The sequence below is a fragment of the Mytilus galloprovincialis genome, chromosome 1, assembly GCF_965363235.1.
Source record: "Mytilus galloprovincialis chromosome 1, xbMytGall1.hap1.1, whole genome shotgun sequence".
In the NCBI taxonomy this organism is placed as follows: Eukaryota; Metazoa; Mollusca; class Bivalvia; order Mytilida; family Mytilidae; genus Mytilus; species Mytilus galloprovincialis.
The window spans coordinates 49482995-49506560 of NC_134838.1; the positions used below are offsets into that span (position 1 = coordinate 49482995).

The following is a 23566-nucleotide window of genomic DNA, read 5'->3' on the forward strand; positions in this document are numbered from 1 at the left end:
AGTTAAACGTTTTAAAGTAAATCTTTTGTCGAACGAGTCACCTTTATATTTTCCACTAAGGCCAAAGTTGTGCATTTCTTTGTTTATGTCAAATTACTGGTTGATTTTTATCTCAAGTTTTTGATGTTCCGGGAAAATAAAAGAAAAAAGAAGAAAATCAATGGAAAATCTAGTTATTTTCAAATTATTTAGGTGGATTTGGACTGAAGTCTTATATGTATGTTCGTAATCATTTTATTTGTACAAGATAAACAATCGTCTACATGGATCTAAAGGTTGTTTGATTATTTTCTGAATAAGAATGATGTTCATATTTAAGATTTTGAAATTTTTGTAATAGGGTAAATGGCTCAACAACTTGTAAACTGTCAATTTTGTGATATAAATCGGAACGTTAGAGGAGGTGTACGATGGAAATGTTTAAACTGTGACCTTAATCTTTGTGAAAATTGCAAGACTGGAAGACATTCAAGAATCAAAGATTCAAATCAACATCGTATTATCGATATACAAGCACTCAGAACTGAGTCTAGTACTACCTTAACGGTAGCGGAATGGACTAGGGAGATGGATCTTCAAAAAATTGTATGCTTAGAGCATCCAAATAAAAAATGTTATCACTTTTGCAAAGAGTGTAAAAAGCCAATCTGCCCTTCATGTTTTCTTGAACATCGTGATCACAACCTTATTGAACTTGAACTCATTTACAAAGATCAACAACAAAGATTGAAAAATATACAAAGAGAGATTGATAACGATTTGCAAACACTTCCTGGAATAATGACAATGATAAGTAAGGAAGAGGAAGAAATATCAAGAAACTATGATGACGTCAGATTAAAAATAGAGCAGAGAGAAAGTGAAATAAAAGTACAAGCAACAAATGATGCAAAACGTCTTTTGAAAGATCTAGAGGAGTTTCGAAAAACTGAAAATACAGTTATATCTCTGAAGCAGCAAAAAGTACGTGTGTATGAAGTAAATCTGAAACATCAAAAGAACAAGATCCAGGAAACTTTCAAATCGCACGATGCAACTTCTATTCTAACATCTATTGGGCAAATAGACAAAAAGATAGCACTAGAAAATACTGTAAAAGGATCAAAACAAAAGTTTATTTTCAAGACTCCTTCTTCTCATTGCATCGACTTTGGATCTTTGATTAAAATACCAGAACTTTTTATCAAAAGTAAATATCAAATTGAAGATATTAATGTTTTTGGAATTAAAGGCAAACATGGAAATTACACGACGATAGTATTTAAGAAGAACAAGCTAGGTGTATATTTTCTAGGAAATGTCTCTTTCAGTGATTCTGAGTCCAAATGTATCATTTCAAATGAAAAAGAAATTTCGGATGATGTTTTTGACTTGACAATTACAAAAGATGGCATTATACTATTTTCAATGGCTCAAAGCTCGGAGATAAAGTGTATTGCCAAAAACGGTGAAATAGAAACCTTTTCGTTCCTCGAGCCAAAACAAATTCGAGGCATTCATGCCTGTGACAATGGAAACATTTTGGTTGGGTTCTCAAGTTTTCATAATGGCGAACAAAGTGGTCTCTTAGTTCTGAATGAAGAAAAAGTACAGATTAAGACATTTGAACTAGACATAAATAATGAAAAAATATTTTCTTTCCCTGATAAAATTACAACCAACAAAAATGGTGACATTTGTGTTATAGATCATAGATTCTATGTAGGCAGGGTAGTTGCATTAAATGAAGGAGGTCATGTAAAATGGACATATAATGCGCATGACATGGACAAATTTAATCCGTGTGACATAGTGACAACCTCTACTGGGTTAGTGATTATAACTACAGACTACTATTGTAATGTCGTTCATCTTTTATCCGAAAATGGTGACTTCCTCACAAAGTTCGGAGGAGACGAAGTCAATATATCAATGGTTAGATGTTTAAACAATGATGAAGAAGAAAATTTGCAAATTGCATGCAATTTTTCGGACCATGTTGAAATAATTATAGCGAAAATCTTGTGAGTCCATTATATCTTAACTGCTTGTTCAAAACTAATAATAAAATAATAATAAAATGTATATTAATTGCTGCTTTGTTTATAAACAAGATAATTATAGTTTGAGAACCTATGTCTTATTATCAAGTTAACATTACATTTCAGTGTGATTGCTATGATTAATTGATTGTTGGTTGCTTTACGTTCAGTGGCAGCTATTACATCGTTCCGAATGAAAATACGGATTTTTTGTGTTATTAAATTTGCTGTTACAAAATGTTAAAAATTATTATAAATTAAGGAATGTATCTCCCTCATGCAAAGCTCTGATTCCTTTCACGGATTTGGCTATACTTTTTGGAACTTTTGGATTATAGCTCTACATCTTTTATATAAGCTTTGGATTTTACATATTTTGGCCACGAGCATCACTGAAGAGACATTATTTGTCGAAATGCGCATCTGGTGCAGAAAAATTGGTACCGTTAATGTTATTACCGAAAGTATAACTACGTACTTGCTTATCCACGCACAGCCAAACAAACGCCCGACTTTGGCGATTAAAGTGACCATATTTCTTAGTTGATGTCTTGATTTGATTTCAGTATGACGAGTCTATTTTAAAACAGAAAGTCATGTATAGTTTGACAAGTTTGAAAGCTCCCCATAGAATTTGAAAAATGTATTTGAGGAATGTTTGTCACTTTATATGTCACGAATGCATGCTAGGTATAAATGTACGAACAAACACTATTTAAAAACAACATTATACACACATCCTAGAATATTTTTCTTCACGAACACTGAAACTACAAAACATTATTGATAATCATATAAAAACAACAATCTCAGTAATTGAAACCCAGATGAAAAACAACATTCTATATAGTTGAAACAGATGAAAAGCAATAGTCAATATAAATAGAAACACAGATAAAAATCATCGACGCACAGACCAAAACAGTATTCTCAATAATAGCTGTTTTTAAAGTGTTTCGGTTCTTATCATCCTTGGATTTTGACTATGTAGCTTTAAGAGTTCCTGATGAAGGTAAATCTAGAAAAGTGGACGCATGAAAATCGCATATCTCGATTACATATAATGTATGTATAATGCTTTTTTTATTGAGTTTTTTTTTGTGGTAAAAGTTTTAATTTTGTTTGAAGAAGACCCAATGTGTAGAGAAGGATTGTACAGAATATTTTTACAAGTTTTGAACTCTTGGAAATTCGGGGCATATAAATGTTGAAAATATGCCGCACCGATGTTTTGAATTTGAATAAAACAGTAGTGCATATTAACTTTCTGCATTTAAGGATAAATTTTTTGACGCTCGAATCAAAAAATGTTTAAAAAGCCAAACAAAGTACGAAGTTGAGAACATTGAGGACCAAAAATTCCTAAAAGGTTTTGCCAAATACAGCTTAGGTAATCTATTCCTGAGGTAGAAAAGCCGTAGTTTTTTTTTTCAAAAATTCAAAGTTTTGTTAACAGTTAATTTATAATAATGAACATATCAATGATAACTCAAGTCAACACAGAAGTGCTGACTACTGGGCTGGTGATACCCTCGGGGAAATGAATCTCCACCAGCAATGGCATCGACCCAGTGGTTGATAATAAACACATCATAGATACCAGGATTAAAATGTTATATTACGCCAGACGCGCGTTTCGTTTACAAAAGGCTCATCGGTGACACTCGAATCAAAAAAATATTTAAAAGGTCAAACAAAGTACGTAGTTGAAGAGCATTGAAGACCAACAATTCCTAAAAAGTTTTTCCAATACAGCTTAGGTAATCTACTCCTGAGGTAGAAAAACCGTAGTTTTTCAAAAATTCAAAGTTTTGTTAACAGTTAATTTATTATTTTGAACATATCAACGATAACTCAAGTCATCACAGAAGTGCTGACTACTGGGCTGGTGATACTCTCAGGGAAATAAATCTCCACCAGCAGTGGCATCGACCTATTGGTTGCTAATAAACTCATCATAGATACCAGGATTAAAATTTTATATTACGCCATACGCGCGTTTCGTCTATAAAAGACTCATCAGTGACGCTCGAATCAAAAAATGTTTAAAAGGCCAAACAAAGTACGAAGTTGAAGAGCATTGAGGACCAAAAATTCCTAAAAAGTAAAAGTGACACAGTTTGGGAATTTTCATTATCTATGTATATGTATATGTACTGGTAACATTCCCAAGTTATGTCTCTATGAGATGAAACATAGAGATTATGACTGGGAACCAGTGCGCAAACAAAATTAATTATCTATGAATATTCAAAATCTTCCCAAAAGAGGAGCGGTTTGAGAAACAGTTGTATTTCCAAAAAATGGAAAAATCACAAAAAACTTAACTCCGAGGAAAATTTCAAACGGAAAGTCCCTAATCAAATGGCAAAATCAAATGATAAAACACATAAAACGAACGGACAACAATTGTCATATTCCTTACTTTGTACAGGCATTTTCAAATGTAGAAAATGGTGGACTGAACCTGGTTTTATAGCGCTAAACTGCTCACTCTCGACAAAGTGCAACAGGTATACAGGATTATGACATCATATTACAGGAGAAGTAACATATTTTTATTTATTTAATACTTTTTCTAAAATTAGATTGATCAAAATCTGAGCAATGTTTTTATCATTTACTTCATTTTTCCTAACTTTGTCAAATAAATGGTTAACGACCATGTCAATAAAACTTTCTTTGTGAATATGAGTTGACAGTATTAACTGTATTAATGGTAAATTTATTTGACTCTTATCTCGTCTTCTTGCCATTTCTTCGATGAAAAATGGTAGTGCATCTGTGAGAACATCGTGTAATGCCGCCCTTAATCTTTCTGTACTTTCACTCGAAAATCTGTCTATTATAGAAAGGAGGATATCAATATTTAAACTTTCGCTTGGATCATTATATGCTTCCCGGAATTCTGCTACCTTTTCTGCCGGAATTTTTTCATATTTTACTTCATCAAACATCTGTCCAGCGAAAAAAGCATTTAAAGCTTTGATCGGATTTTCCCGAATTTTCGTAATTTTGATCTCAATTTCAAAAGAAATGTTTTCATTCATCCCCGCAAAAAGATTGCTTGGAATAAAGAAATGTTGCAGTTTTCTACTTCGCAAACAATTGATCATGTAATCTAGAACTTTTATCAACAATTTCAACACGTTTTCTTCTGTATCAACCAGTAATAACGAATTGATTGTTTCTGAGTTCCAATAAACTGCTGTTTTCCAATGAAACGTAGTTAATATTTCTGAATAATCTTGCAGTAAACTCTTCTTGATAGCTTTAAGAATGAGAACAACTTTCTTTTGAACACTGGTCATTGCTCTCGCCAGTTTTATTTCACCGTTGTTGTATGCCAAACAAAAATCTTTGTTTCGCTCTCGTTTTGTCAAGGCCGGTTTTGCAACAACAAAGAACTCGCTATTGTAAATATCATTCACTACATGTTCCGGTGGCCAGACGCGTTTACGTTGTTTCCACTCATCAAGAAATCTTGGCTTCCCAGCAAGCGGGAATGCTGGTATAAAATCTTTGCTTGATTTGGATTTGTACTTTAGTATAACATCGCCTTTGTCGAACTCTTCTGCATTGCTATTGTCATCAATATTGTTGTATTTTGGCTTCATACACATAAAAGATTGTTTATTTTTTCTAAAACTTTCTTCATTTGGACAAGTATTTGTTACGTTTTCATTATTTTCAGCAGTTTCAAAAGAAATAGCATCAATAATGGACCCATATGTTTGTAAAAAAATAGACCCTTCTGAATCTGATTTAATGTCAGCTTTATTAAAAGCGTTTACTAAATTAACACCTTTTTTAAGCGGAGACATTGAATCATATTTTCTGTCAAATATTTTCTGATCAATACTTTCTTTTAAATGATCAGATATTAGTTTCGTATTACTTTTAACGTGTTTTAAATCTAAAGCTGGACAATCAACATCACGGTACGAAACCAACGTTTTTCCTGGCTTAATATTATGATCTAAATCCACGTTCAAACTGTTGCGACCACGTGTTCTTCTAAAATTTGATAGTAGTTTGTGAAAATCTCTAATATGCTTAAAAGCTTCAGGTCTAATTTCACTAAGTAAATTACTTGGTAGATAACGATCATCAATCAGTTTAACGGTCGAAAGTTTGTCAACCAACTGTAGTCCATTTATGTGGACAAAACAAGGAAGATCTTCTCTGTACTCTAAAGCACTAACAGGAATAGATATTGCCGAAATTATTAGGTAGTCGAAATCCCCTTCGTCTTGCCTGATTCTTAAACGTGTCTGCTCCCGAGTACTTCCAGCAACCATACATCTTTCTCCGCTAAAATAGGACAAAAATCGCATTATGTAGCTGCAGTATTTGTTTTGTCTGTCATCATTAATAACAGGTTTATTCATCTCTATTAGTCGTTTAATCATTTCCCGTAACGACAACTGTGGGTCTTCAAGTCCAGTTAAAGAAGTAAGACCTATACAAGGAGAATACAATAAGTATAAGTATGTGATTTAAATAAAATATAATTTAAATTATGAACGATGACCTAAAGTTGTAAACCTCCACGATATATGGTTTTGGCTGGGGAGTTGCTTTATAGGCAATCCGACCACATCATCTGAATTTTATATTCGAATTAATCAAGTCGTAGGGTTTTCACTTGTGAATTGTTTCACAGTTTGCCATTGTCTTTTGTTTTTATTCTTCTTTGTGAATGAATAATGAGAAACCTTTCAATATTTGCAGACCAGAGTAATATCCTACGCTTAAAAGTTTGTTACATGTTATAAAATACGACATGCAATTGAAAGACTTTGAGAATAGCCGTTTTGTGAACTAAATATATAGAGAATAATCATTTAATGTAATTTAAATACTATTATGCGTTATGTTTTCAACAACCACAAGAGGTTAGGAAATATGCTATAGTACAATTCATTAAAAGAAGGACGAAAGATACCAAAGGGACAGTCAAACTCATAGATCTAAAACTAACTGACAACGCCATGGCTAAAAATGAAAAAGACAAACAAACAACAGCACACATGACTTAACATAGAAAACAAAATCTCACAAATATATATATATATTTATATATATATATATATATATATATATATATAAGTACGTCTGAGTCAGTGACAACTCTACAACAGATGTATCCATCGGATCGCCATCAATGATGGTGATAAATGGCTGTGTACATAATGTATATACAACTCGTCTAAACATCAACCCAACAATGTTAGATCTGTAAATTTGCTTTCGCAAATTTTTGGTTCTTCCCTCGCCGGGATTCAAACCCATGCTACTGTGATATCGTGACACCAAATCGCCTGCACTGCAGCCGTCCCGGACGCTAGACCACACGACCACCTGGGCTCTCAAAAAAAGAGCTTCCACTGGCCGTGTGTTACCTTTCCTCGTCAGTTTTAATCTAGCGGCGTACTACAGTACATGATATATAAGGCATGAAGATGTTATTGTTACAGATCAGCTAATATATATAGATGAACGGTCAGATAGCTTAATCCTAGTTAACAGTTGCAATCGAAATAATCATCCTTCATTCAATTCAGCGATACCAATTTTACTGAACCAACCTAATAATAGAAAGGCGAAACATTCCAAAGGGATATTCAATCTCATAAGACGAAAACAAATTGTTAATTTAGTATTTCATTTACCTATATACGTTTTTTCTTCCTGCATACGCATGAAATATTTTACATTTAAACGTCAACATTGTCAATCGATCAATCTTCCTAAAGCTTATTTCATTATTGGAGTAAAAAATCTATCTCTCGCATGGTTTCTTTTATTATTCTATTTAAACTCTAAAGTATTTAAGTTCCTCTATGGCGGTTTAATGTAAAGATTTTTCATCCCCAATCAGACATCCTTAAACTGATGTAATTCCACTCATCCTTCTTTAAATTTTATAAATTGAGGTACCAAAAGAAAGAAGAATGATTAATCTTTCAAATTGTGATAATTTCATTATGACATAATTATTACATAATTAATTGTTATGTAATTTGTTGTTATATTGGGATGTCCATACTTGAATGAATTTAGCTTCTTTGTTATTCATAGCACCCCAAAATATTTTATAGATTCTTGTACAACACAGTTTTACCATATAAAGTACTTGATGAAAAGAGAGATAATAGAAAAGAACATGAGAGAGATAGTTACCTTCCTGGTAATTTATAATATTGGGTATTGGTCGAGTGGGGATTTAGCAGTACACCTTTCAATACCTCCGCTTTCTCTCAATCCTTTCAAACTTTGAGGACCTGGCACTTTCAATATATAACTCTTTACTGAATTTTAATAAGCTTTACACACACAACTACACTTTTAACCTATATAAAGTATTCTATGTATGTAATACAGTTACTTACAAATGGAAACGAAAAAACATATTTTCCAACAAGCTGCGTTTGAAGTCATTTCTTTTTGGAACGTCGACTATAGTCTCTGTCACCATTCATGTATAATTAAGTGTTATCCCTTATATTCATATACCAAATATGTAAACACATGTATTTGTATTTCATGTAGACAGTTTATTGTGTATCTGCATCATTAAATATTCATAGGAAATCCCATATTCTAAATAAAGAGATGTGTGTGTACAAAACAAAAGTTATTTTTCACCTTAAAATGAAATTGGTTTTTCCAAATATTTTGCAACACGGTTGAATGGTTTAACTACATTTAGCTATATTTTGATCATAATATCTATAGTAACTGTAACTGTTCATCAATATTTAATTATGTTCTATTCTAATCAATTGTAATGGATGTGAAGTTTTGTTTAATTCCCCTTAATTTATACATATCAGTTATTTATGAAATAAATGTTTATTTTAAATTTTATTTGTATTTTTGACATATTGACATTTTTGTCTCTCTTGGGGGAGTCAAAAAGCGAGACATAGGTATGCTGTTTCCGGCGTCGGCGGCAGCGGTCAACATGTATAAGTTTGAGATTAGGTTTAGTTTATGATGAACCAGTGTTCACTAGTGGTAGGTCAAAGATATTTGGTATGCAGTTGAATTATCATTTGCACATCTCATTGCCATGGAGCTTATTTGGCCCCGCCCCCTCAGTTATGGTCTATTGACTTTTAACTTTTGCCCAATTATCATGTATTAGTTTGTGATGAGGTCAGGATATGGGGACCCAATAGTGGTAATTAAATGATAATTGTTATGCAGTTGTAAAAGCATTAGCATATCTCATTTCAATGGAGATTCAATGCCCCCTCAGTAATTATCTATTGATTATGAAATTTTTGCTTAGTTTTCATGTATTTGTTTGGTTTTAGGTTTGTTTAAAGGGATTAAGTCAATGGTATTTTGTATACAGTACGTTGTATTAGCATTGACACATCTCATTTCGATCTACTTTCAGTCATGTTTCATTGACTTTGAATATTTGCTAAACTTACATGTTAAAGTGTTGCTATTTTAATTTCAACATTTGCATCATCGAAATAACAAGAAGCGAGACATATTCTTGTGATAACAGTTTATTATCTATTATATCTGTTTGTTTTATTCACACATCGTTGTCAATATCATGGAATTTGATGCTACCGTCATACAATTGAGAGATTTAGCTAGCTTTAAAAATAGGTTTAGTCCACCCTTTTCTACTTAACAAAATGCATGTACCAAGACAGGATTATGAAAGTTGTTATCCATTCGTTTCATGTGTTTGAGCTTTTGATTTTGCCATTTGATTAGTGACATTCCTTTTTGAATTTTCCTCGGAGTTCAGTAGTTTTGTGATCTTAATTTTGATTTTAACATATCATTTAAGATACAAGTGCGGATTGTTAATTTTACTGTTTTAGTATTTAAATTTGATGTTTCTATAAAAATATTCATTTATTCAAATTTTCATTAGTACTTTCTCTGTTAACGTAATTGCGAGAAATCACAATATTAGAAATTTAATTCATATTCACTCGCAGTCGCCCCCACACCTCTCTGGGATGTATCACCCAATTGGTGAACAGAGTTAGTCACCCCTTTTGGTGCATTTTTCTACTTTAAACAGAACGTTAACGAGAAGCAAATGTACTTTACATTAGTTCAACTTTTGAAATAATTAATTTCAGTTTACGTTTGAATTGTTAAATTTTTTAACTTCATTTAAGAAAGTATTCATCCCACTTTGTTTAATAGATATAGCTAGATGTGGTGTGAGTGCCAATACTTGCATTTATTGTCCATTTGTAAATAAAATATTTTTCAATTAATTGATTAAATTGAATCCATCAGAGATGATGTGTGCATGTTCCAAAACCTTACAACATCTCTGGGCGAGCCGAAAGGGGCCTGCTGCGAGGAAAAGTGTTACTGAAGCGCCAACCGTTATTGTAAATGGTTGGCAGATATTATATAAATATCAATTTTAAAGTCGAAGGAATAAAACTGTTTTGAAGTCCAAACTTTGAATAATCAAGAATAAGATTTGTTGGAATTAAATAAAAGCAGCTTTATTAAAAGCTAATATCATAAATAATAATTATGAATCAATTACAGATATATCTAAATAGAATTGCAGTGTGTGCTACAATGAATAGTAAAATCTAGGTCACTTACTAAAAACAGCTGATCTGTCTGCGAGGTAATTTGAAACTGACTATACTTTTCTCTAAACGTTTAAAAGATCAAGTTAATCAATACACCTAAAAATAGTACGTGTGTACACAATATGAAAGTAGCCAAAATGGCCATAAAGTTGACAAGTTCGATTTAGGATAATTCTAACATTATAAAAGGATAAATATGGATTACATAGGATGCATTAATAACTTCTGAATAAGGTAATTATGTTGTAACTATAGAAAATCATTCCGCATAACAAGCAAGTGTACAAAAAGTGAAAACATGTATGACCTAGTTTCGCGGAAAATATACGCCGGGAAATACGAATGAATGAACGTTATTATTAAAATAAACTGCAAATAATCGTGGCACAACAGTTACCCCTTATCAAACATTCCACTATTCTACTGTTTTCAATTTTCTAAGAGGTGCAAGTATTTTGGATCAACAAGAACACTATTTTTAGACATTTCAACATGAGCCGATACCAAAACTAACATCAAAACCGATACCGAAACTAAAAATAGTTGTGAGATAAATGGTAAATGTTTATAATGTTGATTAACTCAACCTTTTTACTCCATACTATTGATTGAAATGCGAATACACAAGACGAAAGAGGGGTGAAATATAACGGAAGGACAATCAGTATTAATTTTAATGCAACCACGTTTGTAACGTTCATTTTGATTGGATAACGTCACTTTCTTACATAGCATCAATTGACAATTGATGCTATGGGACGTACGCGCATACGCTGACGGCATATGACAGATTTTAAATACATGTTAAACAAAATAACGTTGTTTTCTGATAGTTTCATTAGAATGGAGATAATAATATTGTATTTTAAGCTCCGACGGCATCATTTCGGGATTTGATGGTCGCAAATACCCGTTTACTGTCTCCGCTACGCGTCTCCAGTAAACTTAATTTTCGACCATCAAATCCCCAAATGGATGCCGTCGGAGCTTAAAATACAATACAGTTATCTCCTAAGTACAAAATGTATAACTTAAATTCATCAATTCACATGAATCTATCACAAAAGCAAAGTTAAATTTCAACCATTATTAAATACATTACAAGTAATAAAATTTGATCATTCAGCATTAAATCAATTTAATAAATTGAGATTATCGTCTGCGAAAAAAGAGGGAAAAAGATACCAAAGGGACAGTCAAACTAATAAATCGAAAATAAACTGACAACTCCATGGCTAAAAATGAAAAAGACAAACAGACAAACAATAGTAGACATGACACATCATAGAAAACTAAAGAATAAACACAAACCCCACCAAAAACTAGGGGTGATCTCAGGTGCCTCGGAAGGGTAAGCAGATCCTGCTCTACATGTGGCATAGATGAGTTAACTTTTCTTTAATTTTGAATGACTAAAGCGTCTTTTGTTAACCTACATTTTTCATAAGCGCTTGTATTTGGTATAAAATTGCATGCTTTTCGTGATTTGTTCATTGCGTGATTTGAACTCTGAAGGAACACAAAACCCTACCCTATCCCACCCTTAAGAATATGTTTCTGTAGTTTGCTGTATATTTTCAGATATTGTCAAAAGAAGCGTCATGGATTGGACAGAATGTTACCAGAATACATTGTTTTACTGAAGGGCTGAATTTATCACAGTTGGCGTCTGGTAGCCCAGTTGCCATTTGGAGAAAAATATGATTGTTGCCCTTCAATTTTTTTTATCTTGGACATTAATGAGAAATTGTAGATGAATGCAAATTGGTTGGCTGGTTGATACAAAGTATAAATCCATGACAAAAAATTGTCAAAATTCAAACTTACTATTTGTTTTTTTTATTATGATCATATATTAGTTTGTCTTACAATTTGTTTACATTTGTATAACGGAGGTAATCTGGAGTCGTTGGAGAAATTACAAGTGATTTCAACGAATTTGGGTTATCTTTTATCTGGTATGTCGTATTCCTAATGAACTAGGAAACAAGATTTAATCATCTTATTTTCTTTATTGTGGCTATTATGACCTGCGTTGAATAAGTAAAATCACAAAAATTGAGAACATTGAGAGACACCCAAAACGGAAAGTCCCTAAACAAATGGCAAAACAAAAAGCCCACACATATCATATACTTTTTTGAGCTAGTTAAACCTCTCCCTTGTGTGACACTTGCATTAAATTCTAAATTAGAATATATTGAGTATATGACGATTTATGCAGTGTATATGACGGTGAATATAGTATATAAGACCATGTCCACTTTAAAACAATGCCTGGTTTTCGATATATTCTATGGGAAGTGTCATCAATAGATTCAATGTTTCTCCCTATTCTTACTAATCACCCTTTATAGATTCCCATTCTTCCGCCGAATGCCATCTTATCATTGATTACATGGTTTTGCTAACATCAAACATCAAAGCCATTTGTTCAAATGTAGAATAATTATACTGAAATATTTTTGTGTACCTTTTTAAGTAATTGTTTTGGTTCATTTGTAAATAACAGGTTCTCTTTAAGAGCAATTCTCTGTAACCACCAACCTTTTTATATAGGGGGGCCGGCACGCATAGTCACCGATTTTCATGAAACTTAGCCAAAACATGTGATCATGTAAAAAAGTAAGAAAAATGCCCACCCAAATGTTGCTAGGTCATGGTTGCCATGGCAACCAAGTGAATGAGATTTCCCGCAAATTTTGAGGAATTTAGAATCGAAAAAACAACTACTTTGCAGTCATTCGTAATCAAAACTAGGCTTTATTTAATGATATTTGTAGATATTTTTTAGAAACATGAAACTTAACAAACGAAAGAGCAATTTCATATATAAAAAAATATTTTGACTGAATATCGTCACAACCGCAGAAGCAGAGGTCATTTTTCAATATAGTTCAGAAGACAAATTTTACACATTTTGTATGAACAAAATAGACATTTTTGCATCCACCTCCGTTTAACCTGTGGTTATGAATGAAAAGTATCAATGTTTCTAATAAAAAAATTATAACAAAATGTTTGGGAAATTGGGTTCTAGGATGGTTGCCATGGAAACAAAAATGAGTCATTTTTGCCTTTTTACCTCTAAAATGTAGCCATTTTATTAAAATAATCCACAACAAGTAATTATTATTGAATGGCTATGATGTGCAAACCATTGGCAATTAAATTACCATAAATTTGTCCAAAGGTCAAAGGTCATTGATGACCTTGACCTTTGACCTTGTGTATATTAATTGAATTTTGAAAAGAAATATAATAGAAAGAGGCATACTGTATATGCAGAAAATGATCAGGATGTTTTAAGCCACTTTTTATCAACATATGAAAAATAAAGAGTCACGGTCATGTCAAAAATGCTTAGCAATCACCATCATATGATAAAACATGTACCTAGCAACCATACATGATTTCATTCAGGACTATATAAACTATTACATAGACCTAACTTCAAAGGTCTAGAGGGTGTCATCACATTAGTTGCAAACAATCATTCATTTAAAGTGTAAAACTGCCTAGCAACCATTTATTTATATTAGGAAAATGCCTAGCAACCATCTATTTATGTTGAAAAAGTGCATAGCAACCAATTAATTATTTAGAAAAACTGCACAGCAACAGTTTATTTTAGATTTCATTTGGACAAAACTCAGAAAAAAATAATATTAAGAACACATGTCTAATCCGGAAAAGTAAATTATATAGCAAATTTAATTTCATGAGACTGATTACACATATTTACAAAAATTAAAAGATATCGTCTGATGAGACAACTCTCCAGAAAACAACCAAATGTTATTATTATTATATTGATATTTTGGGAGGCGACTTTCCTGATATGGAACTTGCGCCCTTATGTTATTTAAAGACCAATTATTTATATCTACAAGAAGATAAAAGGAATATAACTGCTAAGAGATCGACCAGTTTATGTGGTTGGGGGTGACCTTTCAAGCAAAGAAGTTATGCATAGACAATATATTCATTTCACTCGTTATAACTTATAAGGCTTGATTATATCATATTTTTCGTCGAATTTTTTTTCATTGCGTACACACTGTTTTGGTATTTTAAGTAGTTTTAGTTGTGCATCTAAATGTACAGAAATTTGTTTTTAGCATGTTTTGGGTAATATTATTTATCTTCAGATCAAGACAATATCACATTCATTTAGTTAAACTTCATTCATCCCCATCACAAAAGATAAAATGCTCTTTCCTAACTAATGTAACTACAGTGCATCTATCAATTACTATTTTTGTATATTAACAGAGGAAGATTAAGCAAAAAATATTAAAAAGGCTTTGTGTGTTTAGCAAAGCAGTCCGATATGCGGTTTAAATAGAACAAAATAATTCGACCTCTTGTGTTTAGAAGGTAGAAAAGTGTAATGAACTTTGTATACGGTTGTCAAGATGTCACAAAAGTTACTTTCCGTAAAGTCATTAAAAATATTTGCATTCAGGTTGTTTTATTTTCACATTGTACAATTGTTCACAATGCAACTTGCAAACAATCGTTTTTGAAACGACCATAAGTCAAGCTGTTACGTCATTTAGGAGGTCTCCTTATAAACTGCTACTTTTTTTTGCCCGACATAGAAAAAATCTGGGAAAAATTACAAAAATCGAGAAATGAATTGTCAATCGTTTAAGACCATTCCCAAAGTGGCACACCTAAATTTGACATTTAGACGCAACTTCAAAGTTGGATGTTATATGACGGGGTTTTGTTAATTAATTTACGCATCGAACACACCCGTCCTATATATGTAACATCACATGACTTTTAAGTGATTAAAACTATTTTTTTTTAAAATAATATTTGCATCCTTGACATGTTTTTTTCTTAAACAATTACAATTACACCGACAGTCATAATTTCTGTATTATTTAAAAAAGTTTTGTTACACATTTTGTTACACTTAGTTATACAGTAACCCGGATTCATTGGTTGACCATTGTGAAGTTGAGTATTTGGGGTAGCATAGATTTATATCGTTGTATTCCTTTTGTTTGTGTTAACCAATTGTTGTTCGGAATTATTTTTTATACATCATTTATTGATCTTGCAATTTCTTGTAATTTAGTTTGCGTCTTATTTCTTGAGTGTCATATTTGGCTATGTTTGTGTTCGATCATACAGTATAATAAGTCGGTAGTTGCCCGTGAATGGATTTTTTTTTATTTCTTGTGACTCTTTGCGTCTTATTTGTTGATTGCAGTTGGGTTTTGTTTTGTGTCTTAAATTGCCCCTCACTCTTTTTCGCAATTTGAATGTTAAATTTTCGTTCCCGTATGTAAATAACCAGCACAAAGACTTTCATTATTATATTCCTTATTTACATTTGAAGAATTCCATCGCACTGTTCAAACCAATATTCAGTGGCGGATACAGAATTTTACAATTGGGGGGGGGGGGGGCCGCTATGTTTAATCAAACAAATTTTTCCGACTAAAGCGCCCCCCGCTCCGAATCCGCCTATATTTTTGAAAAAACTTACAATCAACCAAGCCGTTGCTAAGACGGTGCTTAAAGAGCAGGAGCTTAGGTTAAAATTGTACTAACTAGACAGTTTTTGATAATCTGTTACAGTTTTTACAAGAGTTAGTCCTTTGTTTTTTTAATAATAATAAAACGAAACTATTATGATGTTATGGAAAATATCGAGTTTGCTTGATATTGACAAACCAAAAACTGAAGCCAATGGTAATGTTTGGGATACTTAAACCTTTGACATATTCTGTAAGTTGAAAAATGAATATACTAAAAACCTTTTTGGGGTGTTAACATTTACGGTTGACTGTCATATTTTATGTAGAATGTACAACCTGTTTCATTTAAAAAAAAAATGATGATTCTAAAAAATAACGAAAATTAAGCATATGCTCTTTTATCTGTTCTTGAACAGGACTCCAATTTCAGAGTTCAGATGATCAAGTTCTTTGAAGAAGGAGAAAGGGGAAATCAATGGTACTGCTATATCATCTCAGAAATTATATAAATTATTACCATCAGTATTACAAGGCTATGAAGGATGCATTCACATCTCTTAGATGTTATGGATACGTTTGACAAATTCTGTATATACAAAAAAGAAGTTCCTTTTGTGGCATAACTTTATTCATATAGATTATTTCTCCAACATATCTTTATATATTGCTTTTTTTAGTTCAAATTGGAATCTCAGATAAGCATCTGGTACCCTCTCCTCTCAGTTCCATTCCTCTTGTCGACATGTGTACTTCAGAATTATTCCTGACTGTCAGATGTATAGCAGAACTTCCACATAACTTCTTGATAAAACTGCTGTCTTAATCCCCTTTCGACACTGCAAACAAAAAATCGAACAGGCAATTAAAGAGGGGCCGGGTTGCAACCACATGTTCCCCGTACAAACGGATCGGAACTAAGAGCTCTTTCCAGGATCTGGCACTGGATTTATACATCAGATGCGTCACAAAATATAAACATGTTATTAATATACTAGAATATGAAATAAAAAGAAATATAAATCGAAAATGTTGAATTATCATTTATGTCTACGAAACCAAAAAATCCTACTTAATTGACCAAAATGTTTTCAAAACATATCAAATGTTTTCATTGGTCTTCACTTGGTAGAAAAATGTACTGAATTTATTGTTAGCTAAATTATCAATGTTAGGTTATTGCATATTCTTCAGAGTTGTATCTTTAACTAATGAATTGAAATAGAGGGGATGGGTATACGTACTAAACATTTGTCTGTATTTACAACATATCTAACAAACATGTGAGAAAAATTAGGTTTAGAATACGAAATATCTCTCTCATACTGTAAACAGATATTGTAGGATTGTTAAGGTATTTGGTGTTTTTAAAAGACCCTCTTTTTTTGTAATATACACCACAAGAACATTTAGTTAGGATAAAGAACTAATAAACGATAGTCCAATAATGTAAGGCTTCAGAGTTTCATATCATTTACATTCAACATGTTTATCGGATTTTTTTTACTATCAATGTTGAACCATTAATTTTTATCGGATTTTTTAAAACTACTAATGTTGAACCGTAGAACCGTTCAACATTGAAAGTAAACAAAAATCGATAAAAAATGTTGAATGTAAATGATATGAACCTCCGGTCTTATATTAAAGGACAATATATAAGACTTCTGAGGTTCATATTTACATTCAACGGTTTTATCGGATTTTTTTTTTATACTATGAACCGTTCAATAACAATAGTAAAAAAATCCAATATAAAAACGTTTAATATTAGTGATATGCACCTCCGAAGTCTTATATAATAGCACTACGGTAAATAGAATAATTGAAATTCAGTTAATTAAGTGCGAGAGGCTATTTTAATCCACTTTATGAGTGTGTATTATATAATGTTACAATGTAACAAACCTATCAAACACACCGTGAAAAATAACATTATCTCCCCTGGAAATGCTTAACAACACGACACAAAAAACTGCTACCTTTTTTTGCCCTATATCACATAATTATGAAAACACATTACATAGATAGGGAATATTGTGCTTATGTACACGTTTGAATGTGTAGGTGGCACACTCAGAACGATCGTCTCTAGAATTTTTTTTTAATTCGTCCCGGCCTTTCCGGGTTCACGTAGCAACACGTTTCTTTCCTTCCCAGCTATTCCTGATTATGAATTAATCTAAAACATGCATTTATCCCAATGCAACAACTATTAAACAACTCACCTATACCAATGGTGATCGTCTAATTCCTAGCTGATTCATTTAAGCGTGTCTTTCTTGACGACACCCATCGTTGTAGCGTCAACCATTGGAGGTAGCGAAATTACATCATTTGACAGGAGAGCGAAATAAACAAGGGGAGCAATTTTATCGAACCGCATTCCGGACTGCAAAGTTATTTTAATAGAGTCTCAGTGCCAATTGATATTTAGTAATCGAACAGACTAGGCCAATCAGGACCCATTTTGGCCCCAAAAATATAGAATTATTACATTGGCTTAAAAAGTAAACTCTAACGCTATTTATTAGAAAGTAGAAAGCGTGTGTTAGATAAATATGAGTCGTCTTTGACAACACAGTGAAACATGCGTTAAAAAATTGAGTCATTAATTATGTCATGCCAAAATACTGAAATGGTAGCATTTATGCTAATTGTCAGACGGATTTTGTTTTAAATGGAAGTGGTAGAACTTACTTATACAAATGTTGAGGCAAGACATGAATTCGACAACTTCCATTTTAGACTAAAAACATTCTAAAAATGAAATGTAATTGCAAATTTGATTTATTTCCATACAAGAGTAACTAAAAAAGAGTACATAATTGGGATAAGAAATCAAGAAAAAATGCTGTTATTTGAATTTTTCTCCTTTAGTACTAGTATTCATTAAAATGCAATACGCCTATATGGAGTAAAATGAAATTTTCGAATATTTTATTTATTGATTGAGTCTTGTTGGTAATTTTTACTATTAAATTGTTCATTTATCCATATAAGTTTCAATAAAAATAATATTTTGTTACATTACTTTTTTGCATGCATTGAAGATTCAAGATTAAGAACATAAAAGTAAACCACGATCCCCTAGTAAATGATATAATGATTCAACAGGTATTTTTTCGTAAAATGGATAAAATACTTTGGAAAAAACAGCATTTGTAATTCAAGTAAGAACAGGAAACAAAGTTGCTGGCGATTAATTGAAATTTACACGAGTAAACTAATGTATGTGAATTATTTAAGAAACACAATACCTGTTCTTTAAAGAAATTTGAAAATCTAAATGGAAGAATGAACTACAACTTTAGTAAAGCACTAGTACAAGGATGGTTGCGATGCATTTTCTGATTATATGACAATGGCTGGTAAAGTTTATGTTGAAAATATTGACTCCTCAACTTTTAATTAGGATGTATATCATAGTTCGTATCAATCTGAACCCAACTATGTATGGTTTCTAGGTACTTTTATATCAAGAAATAGTCGTTGCTAGGAACTTTTAACATGACCTTGACCTCTAGCATTTTGCTTTGTAACCAAATGTAAGCAAAATGTTGTCTACACACTTTTTCTAAATACTTTTTGGGTTTAGTTGATAAAATTTCTAACTAAATTAAATAAAAAAAAAAAGATCGAAGGTCAAAGTCAAGGTCATACATAACATTTGACCTTGAGGTCAACTTTCAGTTCATTGAATACACAACATGTCCCAATTGATTTTTATTGTGTATTTGTGACTGTTTTTAAGCTAATTAAATAACAATGTCAAATTTTTTCTTCAAAATACCAAAAATGATACTTTTATGTTCCCATAGCAACCATCCTAGCAACCTATTTCCCAAACCTTTAATGATAAATTATTCCTAGGCAACAGTCATAATTTACATTTATGACTTTAGTATAATTGGTTGTGGATGCAAAAATGTAAAATTATGTCATGCAAAATGCCTATAATTTGCTTTTTTGAATACATTGAAAATTCCACTATTTGAATCAGTGCTGCCCCCTTCTTCCCCTTTTGTCAGAAATAATTTTTATCTTCCATCTTACTCATAAAGTTTTATATTTTAATGAACAATAGTCAAAATATTCATGAAACTTGAAATGTATGCATGATAACTGCTTAAAATGGGTAATTTTTTATCCTCAAAATATGCATTTTTGAGGCAAAATCCAAGGGGACCCGTAACCATGGCAACGGGGGCATAAATAATTTTTTTGTCAACATTTTTCTTGTTAGTTTATCGATAGCTACCAACAGACCAAGTTTCAAGAAAATCTGAGAATATGCGTGCCGCAACTTGGTTGGTGGTTACAGAAATATATAGGTCGGAACGATATTGCACATATTGTAGAACTGTGTACAGTTCTTTTCCTTTAAAGAAACTTGCTCCACAAACCTTAATTGTATATCACTTGTATAAGTGTATTTAAAACTCGTTCAATATAACTTGGCTTTTTTGATAGACTCATATAAATATTTGATTTGAAGTAATACTATATCTGTATATTCAAACTTCAAACAATATAATGGAGTAAAAGGGTTGAAATAATTTAGATTACACACATTTACCATTAACCTCATTGCTATGTTTGGTTTAGGTACCGGTTTTGGTTTCAGTTTCGGTATCGGCTTATGGTGAACATGTCTAATACAAGAACGAGACGAAATAATTTTAATTTTTGCGTCATTTGGTCTCCTGATAAAAGTTGTCTCGTTGACAATCATACCACATCTTTTTTTATAATCAAAAAATCAAACGACAAGTCTTATTAAATGATGTCACAAATTAGTGAAAGGAGACCATTACGTGTACTGTTAACCAACTCATGATGGTGTCACCAACCTTACCCATTGTGATACAATATGAAAATGTTCAACTGCCCTGATGTATTGGGTGTCTATTTACATTGTGTCATAGATGACATGTATTCGTTAAGTGTATGTTCACTTGTTCTCATATGTCTTCAATTGTCTTGATAGAGTTAAGCAATTTCAATCCATATTTTATAGTTTGTTTTTCTATGTTGTGATTTTATACTATTGTTTAAGGTAAGGATGAAGGTTGGTACCTATTAAAACCTTTAAGGTTGCACTTTGTAAATACAGCTGTTTCTCAAAACACGCTTCTTTTGGGGAGATCTTGAATATTCATAGAAAATTAATTTTGTTTACATACTCGTTCCCAGTTATGCTCTCTGTGTTCCATCTCACAGAGACATAACTTGGGAATGTTCCAGTAAATATACATGTGCATATTGTTGACATTGAAATCTGCGGTAACCTTTCATTCGAGGTAGGGGTAGTTAAGAAAATAAGTGTTAGTTTAAACTCTGAGAAGATCAGTGCATATAAACGTTGAAAATATGCCGCACAGCCCTATATTTTGACCTTTGAAAACAATTGTGGTGCATATGAACTTTCAATTCTAGGATAAGATTTTTTCAAAACTTCATAGTAAATGTGGTATAGTTTTAGCCGTAAAAGGAGTTCCTATGGGAAATTGCATTGTTAATATTTACAGAAATGCAACATTAAACCTACTGTAAATGATTTGCATCTGCCTTAAGTCAGAAATCCAATGTTCAGTGGTTGTCGTTTGTTGATGTGTTTCATGTTTTTCGTTTTTATATAGAGTAGGCAGTAGAAAGAAAATTTACCATCATTATACTGGATACCAAAACTACACAAAACTCCATATAAAGAACGATACATAGCTGGATCGTCAAAATACTCGACTAAACATATTTTTAAAATACTGACTACTATTCTTTTTACAGTTAAAGATGGGCTTCAAAAATATTGTGATGAGATATATTCTACCAGTGGTGTTAACCAAATGATGATTCTCAATTTTCGAAAATTGGAAAGATGTACTGCTTAATCTTCGATCACAATCTTTGCAATTTTGTAGCAACATAAAGGCTTTTGATTTTTCTCTACGCTTTACACTACTATTCCACCATCTTATAAAACAGGGCTATTTCTATTAAAATGGGAATCTTAGATACAAATTTCTTGTTTTGGGTTACAATAACTCATATTTTGTGAAGAACCACCCTGAAAATATACTGAAGATGATAATATCAAAATGATGGACTTTTTGATCGACAATATATTTGTTGAGTTTTGAGGATTCGTATTTCAACTTCCCAATTATCAATTTCCCATTTCTCAGCAGTAACATATCCTATGCCCTTTCGTATGGTGTTTACATATCTCAACTGATACGTTATTCTCGTGCATGTTCACACTATACGGACTTCATATACAGGAGTGTGTTCCTAACGCAGAAACTGCTCAAACAAAGTTATGAAGTGGACAGATTAAAAATGACACTCTGTAAATTTTACGGACACCATCACGAATTGGTTGATCCATACGATGTATCTTTTTCCTAACTAACTATGGACATTTTTACTACGTGTTAGATTGTGGTTTGTCATTACGTCGTCTAATATTTTTATTACCGAACATGACTTATTCCCGAATGTGACTGTTTTGCTGAGTATGAATTCGTATTACTTAAGACGTGGCACGGTACTTTTCCATCCCAAATTAATGTGTTGTGTTTTGATGGTGTGTTTGTTGTTTTCATCGGATTTTGTCAAATGTCTTAACGTTCGTAGTTGTAAATCGTATTTTTTTCTGTTGTATTCATGTGTTGTGTTAGGGATAACTACTCATCCAGTTCATTTGATAGATTTAATTTTGGATCAACAAATTTACACGATATATTTGGTTTGCAGTATGATCAGAAGACAAAGCCAGATAATACAATTAATTATCTAATTACTACTACAATTAAATATCAATTAGTATCATAACTTTCTTTATAAATTAGATAAGTCATACAAATCTAATCCTGAATTTCATCCAAATTCTTTCTTAATTTTGGGAACACGTTTTAGAAATGTAAATGTGACGTCATTTTGGGCGTTTCAATGACTATAGCTAACACGGCTTTGCTTTTGTAATGCTTTCGTTTTAATTATATAGCTATTCACCACTTTAGTTTAATCATGTATATCTATTATATAGTCATTTTATAAAATTTACTGTTGGTAAACCGCATTTTTGCGCCTGTCCCAAGTCAGGAGCCTCTGGCCTTTGTTAGTCTTGTATTATTTTAATTTTAGCTTCTTGTGTACAATTTGGAAATTAGTATGGCGTTCATTATCACTGGACTAGTATATATTTGTTTAGGGGCCAGCTGAAGGACGCCTCCGGGTGCGGGAATTTCTCGCTACATTGAAGACCTGTTGGTGACCCTCTGCTGTTGTTTTTTATTTGGTCGGGTTGTTGTCTCTTTGATACATTCCCCATTTCCATTCTCAATTTTATGTATTATTCTTGATAATAATGATGTTTTTGTCCCAGGCGGATAACCCTGACCTCACAACTTTTTGGAACTTTTGGTCCTCGGCTATCTTCAACTTTGTA

At 32.1% G+C, this 23566-nt stretch overlaps 1 protein-coding gene and 1 long non-coding RNA gene across 2 annotated transcripts; one reads left to right on the top strand and one right to left on the bottom strand.

The window, feature by feature from the left end:
- Nucleotides 1–323: 323 nt before the first annotated feature.
- Nucleotides 324–2064, top strand: LOC143077124 (uncharacterized). Its single transcript, XM_076252957.1, has one exon. The coding sequence runs from the start codon at nt 346–348 to the stop codon at nt 2005–2007; it is 1662 nt and encodes a 553-aa protein (XP_076109072.1). The 5' UTR covers nt 324–345; the 3' UTR covers nt 2008–2064.
- Nucleotides 2065–4569: 2505 nt separating this feature from the next.
- On the bottom strand, nt 4570–8688 carry LOC143077140 (uncharacterized). The gene is made up of 2 exons (XR_012978913.1): nt 8417–8688; nt 4570–6483 (listed from the first exon to the last, which is right to left on the bottom strand). It is a non-coding gene; the product is annotated as an uncharacterized LOC143077140 (long non-coding RNA).
- Between the last annotated feature and the right edge of the window lie 14878 nt (nt 8689–23566).

Excerpts from the sequence above, each read along its gene's own strand:
- LOC143077124 (XM_076252957.1), top strand. The coding sequence starts at position 346 with ATGGCTCAACAACTTGTAAACTGTCAATTTTGTGATATAAATCGGAAC.